The sequence below is a fragment of the Lampetra fluviatilis genome, chromosome 19, assembly GCF_964198595.1.
Source record: "Lampetra fluviatilis chromosome 19, kcLamFluv1.1, whole genome shotgun sequence".
NCBI classification, from domain to species: Eukaryota; Metazoa; Chordata; class Hyperoartia; order Petromyzontiformes; family Petromyzontidae; genus Lampetra; species Lampetra fluviatilis.
In genome coordinates this window covers 8,609,175-8,619,809 of record NC_136293.1, presented here as the reverse complement: position 1 = coordinate 8,619,809, position 10,635 = coordinate 8,609,175, and the positions used below count along the sequence as shown (strand labels likewise).

The following is a 10,635-nucleotide window of genomic DNA, read 5'->3' as shown; positions in this document are numbered from 1 at the left end:
AACGCCCCGCCCCCCAAACGCCCCGCCCCCCAACCTCGTCCCTGCAACGTGTTCAGAAATCCACGTGGAGGCGCTATTTGAGTCCGGAGGTGCGGCTCGATGTGTGAGTTTGCATCGGGCTTTGTATGTTCGAGTCGACTCGATTATCCGCGCTCATGACGGTGGTGGGAGGGGGGACGGTCGTGAATGATTGAAAACAGCGGACAGTCCAAAAATAGAAATTTTTCACGGATCTCTATGACAAATACTAATGATCGAATGATCGATCGATGCGCGTGCTCAATGATAACTTTCCTGCTCCAGCGTAGAAGTGTCCACCCACTAAGTGGATCATCACAGAGCCACGTCAATCAATATCAACCAAACTCCGCCCCACTGTTGTAGATACATGCAACCACTGTACTGTAGAGGCGATCCAAGAATAACAATGTATAGCTGGTTTTAGATAATTATTAATTTGGGCTGAAGTGAAAATCCATGAGTTATTAATTCATATCAAAATCTCAGTTGTGGAGTTAATCTACAAATCGGATAAACCGCACGCAGATAATCCAGAGTCTACTGCACTATGATGAACTTCTTTCGCACCGTACGTAGCCAACCATGCGGGCTATGCCTTACCGATATACCGTTTTGTTTCCTGAAGAACACCGCATTATGGAAAAGAAATCGCGTTATCATAAATAATATATAATGTAGTGGTAAAGCACAGACCGCGATAACATGTGAGATGTGTGCGCAGTCTAGAAGCATCCAGCAGCATCCCGTCTTGTGTGATGGTACGCCGAGGCAGCGGTGCAACCGGTTGTTGCTAATCGCGCGACGTAGTTCCGTTCACTCGATCGCGTTATTCAAAATGTGTTCCCTAATATTTTCATTACGTTATATCCAATTGGCGTTATGAAAACGCGTTGTAGAACAGATTGTGTTTACGTTACTGTACACGTATGGAAACTAAACCGCCGGATAACATTCACAATCCATTGCTCCTCAGGTATAAGTACCAACTTTATTTTAAACTTCTCTTGAGTTATTAACGAATAGACAGGACACACATTTCAACGTTTTGTGGTTTTATGCATGCAGATCAATTCTTTTTAAACACCAAGTTTACTTTTAGTACAGTAGGTTAAAAAACATGAATACAGTATTTAAGTTGTTCAATAACATCATCATCATCATCTTTATCGCCGTCGCTATTATGTTATTTCGAAGTAGAGGCGTTACACAGTAGTTTTACTAAAAACGATCTCGACGTTAGATTCAAAAACGACGCTTTTACAAGGAACAAGAACGACGACAAACAACAACAACAACGCGACAACCAAATTATTATTGAGTTACGATTTGGGCGGAAAATTGTTACCGGCAACCCAGCAGCAGCACCACCACCACCACCAACAACCACCATTGGCCATCGTAGTTCGTTAAACGACAGAGAGGTGAGATACTCTTAGGTTTTGTCGGTAAAGTCACGTAGGTAAAAAAAATAATAAAAGTAAAATAAAACAAATTAAAAAATTCACGACGTTTCGGAAGCAACACAAGCCTCCGTCTTCAGGTGGAACCGTCACAGCCACGACAGCTGTATCAAGTGAATGAGAGATCACAAGAAATACTACCCCGTATATATAGAAATACTACCCCGTATAAAATAGTATTTCTTGTGATCTCTCATTTACTTGATACAGCTGTCGTGGCTGTGACGGTTCCACCTGAAGACGGAGGCTTGTGTTGCTTCCGAAGCGTCGTGAATTTTTTTAATTTGTTTTATTTTACTTTTATTAATTTAAAATGTTTTACCTACGTGACTTTACCGACAAAAACCTAAGAGTATGAATCCTTGCAGTCACGAAAGCTTCAAATCTAGAGAGGTGAGACTTCTTCCCCAGCTGCAATATGCCACGTTGACATCCAATTCAGTCCCTTCAACTGCTCTCATCACCGCCATCATCGTCATCAGCAATGACATTCCTTTGCGGTGGGTGGTTAAACGAACGCCACGTGGAGATGATGCCGTGCCATCCAGTTGCCGGGGGAAAGGCTGTGGGAAAAGGGGTTTATAGGATTTACACTATGAGACCTCCTTTACCAGTGGCAAAATATAGTAGTAGGTTTTCACCCTTTAAACTGGTACAAAACTGACACATTTATACAAGGCATCATGTTTGCAATAACCACAACACAAGCAGTCAAAATGCAAACAAAAAGTAACAACTCTGATAATGTACGCCTTTTGGCGTCATCTGGTCCAACACCAATGGAGACTAGGCTCTAAGGAAAGCTGTCTCGGGTGTGGACCAATCAACTTCAAGGACAGTGCATATCATTATCAGAGTTGTTTCTTTTTGTTTGCATTTTGACTGCTTGTGTTGTGGTTATTGCAAACATGATGCCTTGTATAAAGGTGTCAGTTTTGTACCAGTTTAAAGGGTAAAAACCTACTACTACTGGGTTTATAGGAGTCGAGGGGCTACGGAGTTGTTGGGAGTTAGGTGTTTACCGTTCGGGGTTGCAGTTAGGGATTAGGGGTTGGGGATAGGGAGTTAGGAGGTTAAGGGTTGGAGTTGGGGATTAGGGCTTGGAGTTAGGGGTTTGTGGGGTGCAGTATATGGGTTAGGGATCAGTGATAGGGTGGGGGGTGAAGGTTTGGGGTCAGGAGTTGGGGTTCAGAACTGGGGAACCGTAGTCCGATGACCTCACCACATACAAGTTTCACGACATCAAAGTCGCCTAAAACGCTACGCACATTTTATTAATACTCAACATTGGACTAGTTTAAAAAAAACACACAACTCCAACAAAAATAAAGTCTATTGCGGGAAATAACGCTAGAAACACGCACGGTGCCACACTAAAAGTCTAGCCCTCCTGTGTGGGGTGGTGGGGGGGTTAGCGTGCAGGCAGGGGGCGGGGCAGGGGGCAAGTCGTCGAAACGCGCCGGCCAATCACACGCGCGTGCGAGCAGAGCCTTGTCTCAGCACGTGGGTGGGTGCACTCTGTTTGGTCTGGTGTGCACCTTGCACTAAAAATGGGTGCACTTTGAATGTATGCTTTCTATGACGTTTAATTTATTTTGAATAAAGTGACTATATTGTTGTGATTATAAGTTCACTACATGTGCTTGCCTCGAAGGCGTATTTGCCTCGAAGGGATTTTAAATTATTAGCAAGGACGTATAGAATTATTCATGCTGTTAGCAAGTAGTTGATTCACTTTTGAGCACTTATTTTCAAATCTGACATCTCGGACTGAGAGAGGGGAGGGGCAGGAGATGGCAGTACAGCCATCGGCTTGATCCACATAGGGCGTGGTTCTGTCTGTGGATTAAATCCGTTTGTGTGTTATCCCCACGTGTGCATCAGTTTTCTCCACGCACTCCTGTTTGCCTTTCCACAAGTCACACACTCATCGATGGAATGGCCAAACATCCCGACGTAGCAGGACCCAGCGTAAAAATGAGTCTTCGAACTCAGTCAGCCTTTCCCGTGTACAAAGAATAGACTTCGTGTTTTGTGTGATTGGAAACGCGGGTCTACAGGTCACAATCTGCCTTAGAGATATAACTTTTTTTTACCTTACCGAGGGCCGAATAGGACTCTGAAGCACATTCAGTGGCTCGCCGCGCAATTGACCGTGTGCTCAGAACTCCGTGAAAGGAAACAGGTGACCGATTAATAATAATTTCAACTTGTATCACGCCACACAAGAGGAACAACATCCAGACAGTGAACCAGCGCCAAATTCCCTCCCACCCCCCAAGCTCTGCCATCCTCTCTATATACGAAGGTGTAATCGGCCAATTAATGAGTGTTTAACACGTGAGAAGAAACCAAAGCACCCGGGCAAAATCCACGCGTGCGGGGTGTCCGCGGTGACGGATGAAGATCGTTTTGTGGGCCGTTTCGAAGTGGCAGTCGCCCTCGTGTGGACGCGGACCTTACCCAAGTGAAGCCGTGGGCCGCATCTGGCACGTGGGCCGCACGTTTCCCACCCCTGCTCGAGCCCGATCGCTACAATTATACCAATTACGAGGTCTCGTTACGCAATTAAACGCTGTGCTTCAGTACTCGACGATCAAAGAGCGACCTCTGAAACTTCCTTTGCTCCACCTACCCAGTGTTTCCGGTGCTCTGGCGGTATTTTGAAAGAATAAAAAAATCTATTTTTGCTTCTTTAAAATATATATATGTGCCTTAAAATGCTTTTAATTATAATTCCAATTTGTGCTTCTCTGGGCGTCACGAGACGAATAGATTTCCATTGTCGGAACGATCGCAGCTGAGCGGTTGCGTCACTTTGTGCTCCAGTACGCCCGTGGGGAAGGTGACATCGCACCGTCGATGTCACCTTCACTGGGCCTCAAATAAATTCCACAATAATTGGCACACGTGTATTAATACGTGCCTTGTTAACAGCATTTGTCGAAATGACAACGCTCGAACCGAAACTTAAATCCTCACCGCTAAACGTGTTCTATATTTACGTGAAAACTACCTTATACGCGGTGGGACTTTTCTGTGTGTGCTGTCATCAGTGACCCAGGTCTGAGACCATGAAGTCGTCACCTCCCTTGGGAAGCCGAAGCCGCTTTCATCACGGGAGGCAGCAACCCCCGACCGATTCGAACCCGGGTATCCCTTTGGAACTATCTCGGTGACTCTGACACGGCCTTTGTGAACCCTATAAACTATTTTTATTTTACCATGTAAAGCCCACTGAGCTAACGGTTCTTTTTCAGAGGCGACCTGGCCACAAATTATAGCTCAACGAAGTGGTGTATCGCGTGGAAATGTATAGCGTTCAAATAAAGCGCATGTTTTTTCTAATGTCGAGGGAAAAAACCGGAGGGTCCGGAGAAAAATCCACGCGACCACAGGGAGAACATGCAAACTCCAAATATACAGCAGGCATCAGGGTCGGGGTCAAACCCACGACCTCCTGTATACCAGGCGAGGCAGATAACATCTCGCCACCGCGGCGCCCTGTTTAACTCTCATTGTCAATGTCACGGCAATTGGTGGCCAGGTGTCTGTCACCAGCCCCGTGTGGCAGACAATGCTGTCGCGATCATGCAGTCCCCAGCCATTTATTTAACGTTGGCAGTTAAAACCCCACGGAACCCATCACAGTGATGGCAGGACTACGGCAGAGTATACAACACACGGTCGGAAAGTTGTGAGCTTGATCCTGGGTTAAGAGATCGATTCAGCCCATCATTGTTATCCCTCTGGGGTCGATGAAATAGGTACCACTTCATGGGCAGTCAACAGTGGTTGTCGTATATGGAGAGACTGGCCCCTGCCATAGAACTGTGGATCGGTGACAAAACTCGGGGGGGAGGGGAAGAGAGATGCGTGGTGGTCGGAGAGGGGTCTTGGCACAAGTGCTATGGTAAGTAAGCGAGAGATTGAGTGAGTGGATGCGTGAGTAAACAAGCGAGTGATTGAGTGAGTAAGTCAGCGAGCGAGCGATTGAGTCGGTGAGTGAGTGCGTAAGCGTTTTTCTGCCCCCCTTTGTTCTGCCGATCTCTGGGTGCCCCGTGGGCATGAGTGGGAGTTGGACGCCCGCTCCCTTCACAGCTTGGTGCAGTAATCCTCCCGTCGGTAGAGGCGCGAGACCCCAAAGTTGTACACCAGCACGGAGCAGTAGATGAGCTGCGGACACGTGGCACAGCATGGAGTAGGCAGAGGGTCAAGCCAGAGATCATGGTGGGGTCAAGGGCCACGGTTGATCATCATCATCATCATATTCAGCTGTGATCTACCCATTAATGGATGGAGGCCTCCCCAAGCTGTCAATATCTCTCATGGCCTTGCGATGCAAAAATCCATCTTTAGCACCAGGACACGAAGTGATCTCATCACTCCATCTCCATGGCGGACGTACTCTTGGGCGAGTTCCTTCCATCGACTGCAACTCCATTATTAGTCTCAACCACCGGCCATCGTTCCTTCTAGCGACGCATCCTGCCCAAGCCAAAGTGTTTGGAAAGCATTCCATAATAGACGCGTACGCACTATTTCCCCAAACTTGTTTCTCATTACCAAAGCATGCGTGTTACAGCCTAGGTGTGTAGCTATTCGAGGGGTGAGCAGTAGTGTAGCGGTTAGCGCACGGCACTATGAACCCTGCAACGCGAGTTCGATTGCCGCTCATGACCAACATTGGTGACGAATATCTGAACCAATCCTGGGCCTCCCCTAGCTCGACTCAGCCTCAAATAAGTACCTGGTGTGCTGTGTAAAGATTGCCACTAGGGAGACAAAGACGGCTGGACGTGGTGCTGGCCACATAGGTGCTCATTAACAGCACTTGCCCCAACAGTCTGTTAAGGTTATACGCGGAATCTTTGTCTTTGTAGCTACTAGAGAAGAGCTAACGTAACAGCCAATATTGTGATTCGTGATAGATTTTCCCTCATTTTTAATTCCCGACTCCCTGAATCTTCCTGAAGATGCTCGATGCGGTTTCGAGTGACACGCCACGTATCCAATTGCTGCTACATTTAGTTGCGGCAATCGTCCTTAAACTTGAACCGGTGCACCGCGTGGCAAAATTTTATTCGTTTGGCAGCGTGGGGTCGTGGAGAGGGAGGGGTCTTACGACAAAAAATTTGGCCGGAGCATCACACGGCCTGACCCCAAAATCCAAGGGAAGAGCCGCGTGCGTGTCTGGGCCACGTCTTTCTTTACGACCGCCGGGGTGACGGCACGAAGGCGGTGCCCGGGAGTTGTTGACGCGCCGCACTCACCATGGACAGCACGGTGAGCGCTGCTCCCGCGCTCGCTGCCGCGTACAGGTAGAAGGCGGTCGTGAACTGCGGGGGTTGGCGCAGGGGGGAGGAGGGTGGGGGCCCGGGGCCAGGAAAGGGGTTACAGAGAGGGGATTCAGCGGTTACGACTGCTCGATTGCGTCTGCTCAGTGAGCACCTGCCCATACTGGACATCTGTGAAAAAATAGTTTCATAGCTCATTGGATTCATCCAGTTAAAATAAAGATTCTGATTCGGGTTCGGGTCTAGAACGTCACAAGCTCAGATTCAATGACGCGGTGGCGAGATATGGAGTTTGCGTGTCTCTCCCCCGTGGTCGCGTGGATTTTTCTCCGAGTCCTCCGGTTTCCCCCTCCACGTTTATAATCAACGCTACGCATTTAGAGTATTTGGCTGCTGTAAATGCCCACGTGATAAGCCACTTCGTCGAGCTATCATTTGTGGCCAGGTCGCATTTAAAAAAGAGCTCAATAGCTCAGTGGGATGTGCCTGGTTAAAACAAAAAATAGCTGAGTAGTTGAATAGATTATTTATTATAATTGTTTTTTTACCTTTCTATCTGGCAACAAAACTGACACTTTTTTTACAAAGAGTCATGTTTGCATAGACCACAATACCTGCAGCCATAATGCAAACAAAAAACATAACTCTGATAATATATGCACTGTCCTTGAAGTTGATTGGTCCACACCCGAGACAGCTTTCCTTAGAGCCTAGTCTCACATGGGTTGGACCAGATGACGCCAAAAGGCGCACAACTCAAAGACAATGCACCATCATGCACCATCATGTGGTCTATGCAAACATGACTCCTTGTAAAAAAAAGGTGTCAGTTTTGTTGCCAGATAGAAGGGTAAAAAAACAATTATCATATTTTTTACTGACAAATGAGGTTCCAATGGTGAGATTTTTTTTATTGCCGACAATTTTTTTTATCACGGAATCGTTGCAAGCCGGCCTCACCTCGGAGCTGTCGCACATGTCACTCAGCGGCGTGTCACACAGCACCCCCGCGGTCTCGTTCCACGGGATGACGCCTGTTCGCGCACGCGCACGTTGGGATGGGGAAGCGTGCATGTGCGTGTGTGTGTGTGCGCGTGCAGTCGTGCGCAAGTGTTGTGTGCGTACAGGGTTGTGCTCGACATTGCGTGTGAAGGGATTTGTACGTATGCATGCGGAGTTTTGTGTGTGTGTGTGCGTGGAATCGTGTGTTGGTTTGTATATGTGCGTCGTGTGTGTATGTGCGTGCCATTGTGTATGGCGGGTTTTGTTTGTTTGCAAAATTGTGAGTGTTGTGCGGTGTACGCGGAGGAGTTTCGTGTGTGTTTGTGTACATATTTCGGTGTTGTGTGTGTAAAGTTGCGTGTGTGCAGTTGTGTGCGTGTCAGTGCAGAGGTTATGTGTGTAGCGTTGTGTATGCCGGTTGTGTGCGTGGTGGGTGAAGTTGTGTGTGCGTTAAGTTGTGTATGCAGTGCGTGCGAGTTCCGAGGGTTCACAAGGGCAGGACGGAAGAAGCAAAGCGACAAAGTAGATTTAGACAACAGAATCAGAACACAGGGCAGCACGGGCGGAGGGACAAAGACAAAGATTCCCCGTATAGCCTTAACAGACTGTAGGGGCAAGTACTGTTAGCGAGCACCTATGAAGGCCGGAACGGTACACGAGGGGGTGGGTGGCCAGCACAACGCCCTACCGGCTTTGCTTCCCCAGTGGCGAACTTTACACACTGCACCAGGTACTCATTTGAGGCTGAGTCGACCTAGGGGAGGCCCATGACCGGTTCAGATAATCGTCACTGGTGTTGGCCGTGAGCGGGAATCGAACCCGGGTCGCCGGGTTCATAGCGCAGCGTAGCGCTAACCACTACACTACCGCTCCCCCCACACAGACACACACGCACATGTGGAGAGCGGCATTAGCATTGCGACAGAGATGTGGGGCAAGAGTCGTGACGGTTCAGGAGAGAGTGGGCGACGATGGCGGGTAAAGTGGAGGCGAGTGTGTGTTGGTGGCGGTGGCGAAGGTGGAGGTATGCAGTGCAAGGGAGTGGAGCAGGGAAGAGGAGTAGGTGTAGGGAGGTGCAAGCACGACGATTGACGAGCGACATCGCGAAATGGGACACCGTTACACATCCGCCGCCGTAAATAGCTCGATTTAGAAGCTGGGCTCGTGATGCAAACCGAGGCACCCGTGAGGTTAGTTGCCCAAACAGGAAGATTGGGGGACATGTCGCGCACGTTTCAAATCATCTGGCAGTGCAGTCAGCTCGCTCCTCCGCGATTGATTTAAAAATTATCGTCGCAAAGTACGGGGCGAGCCAACAGTGACGGCCGTTATTTTTGGAGAGACTCTTGACTGTCCATAAAAATTTGGAATTTCCGGCCCTGGCTGTGGACCACCACCCACGCCGGAGTGGTGATTTATTCAAGTTTTTGTAAAAGTTCGCTGGCAAACAGAAGTTTATTTTTGAATAGTTTATACAAATACATATATACAAATATTTTACAGCAAACAAGTTCTAGAGTGTAAAATAATAAAAACAGACTTATACAGAATAGAAAACTTCGTAGCAATGACCTTGGCTTCACAGAGGATTTCATCCACAGGCGTACCCAATACATTGAATCTGTGCGTGGACTGAGCCCATGGCTGTACTGTCATCTCCTGCCCACCTTACGGGCACATAGATCAGATCGGATTAAAATACAGAGGAAGCTGAATGATTATATACATCCTCACGAGGATGCTTCCAAAAATACAATTTCGAAGTCAAAGAAGCGACATTTCACTTCACGCGGGACAAAACCACGTGGGCAAGAGAAAACCCACAATGCATTCAAGCGGGTAGCACTCAAAAGCTCTGCACAGATTGATTTAACAATCCATTGCTATCCTGCCATCTCGTGTGGCTCAGCCACGAGGCTTTCCTGGGTCGAATGAAGGGCAAGGCCGTTGTTGTATGTACTGTATGTACCTCTTCTTGGTTCTTTCGGTAAAGTCACGTAGAAGGGAAATAATAAAAATAAAACATAATAAAATAAAATTCTCACGACGTTTCGGCCACAACACAAGCAGCCGTCCTCAGGTGAAGACAGCTGCCTGAAAGACAGCGCTCCAACGAACACTGCTAAGCTTGGCAGCGTATTTTAAGCTGAACTTCTTTCACACCGTACGTAGCCAACCGCGCTGATCGGAGGTACGAATGTACTGTATGTACCTCTTCTTGGTTCTTTCGGTAAAGTCACGTAGAAGGGAAATAATAAAAATAAAACATAACAAAATAAAATTCTCACGACGTTTCGGCCACAACACAAGCAGCCGTCCTCAGGTGAAGACAGCTGCGTGAAAGACAGCGCTCCAACGAACACTGCTAAGCTTGGCAGCGTATTTTAAGCTGAACTTCTTTCGCACCGTACGTAGCCAACCGCGCTGATCGGAGGTGCGAATACGAGACTCGAACGACGGGGGACGGGGGGGACGGGGACGGGGGGGGGGGGGGAGAAACAGCGGCAAGGGGGGGAGACGGCGCCCATCCTCACCGAACTGGCGCAAGTCGACGCAGACGCGGCTGGGGGCCGGCGGGGCGGGTGACCCGGCTGGGGGGGTCACCGAGTGGCAGGCGGAGAGCACGGAGGCGGCCATGTAGACGGGCAGGGCCGAGAGGCCGAACACTCCGAGCCACGCGAGTGCCAGCACGAAGGTCAGCAGGATGAACTGGGACGTGCACGCACGCACGCACAAAGACAAAAAAAAAACCTCGTTTAGTCTTAACAGACTGCTGGGGCAAGTGTCTGTTAGCGAGCACCTATGAAGGTTCGAGGACTTTATGTTTTCATGGGTTTCATATCCACTCTAATAGG

The 10,635-nt window shown here is 48.4% G+C and overlaps 1 protein-coding gene across 1 annotated transcript in view; it reads right to left on the bottom strand.

Annotated features, from left to right (window-relative positions):
* Nucleotides 1–1,056: 1,056 nt before the first annotated feature.
* The window catches only part of LOC144937616 (neuronal membrane glycoprotein M6-b-like), a 29,716-nt gene continuing 20,137 nt past the window's right edge, over nt 1,057–10,635 (bottom strand). Inside the window, exons 4-7 of the mRNA XM_078864954.1 lie at nt 10,315–10,489; nt 7,739–7,812; nt 6,755–6,820; nt 1,057–5,657 (exon numbers count right to left, since the gene is read on the bottom strand). Coding sequence (XP_078721080.1) covers nt 5,577–5,657; nt 6,755–6,820; nt 7,739–7,812; nt 10,315–10,489 — 396 coding nt within the window. The 3' untranslated portion in view covers nt 1,057–5,576. The remainder of the gene's footprint in view (nt 5,658–6,754; nt 6,821–7,738; nt 7,813–10,314; nt 10,490–10,635) is intronic.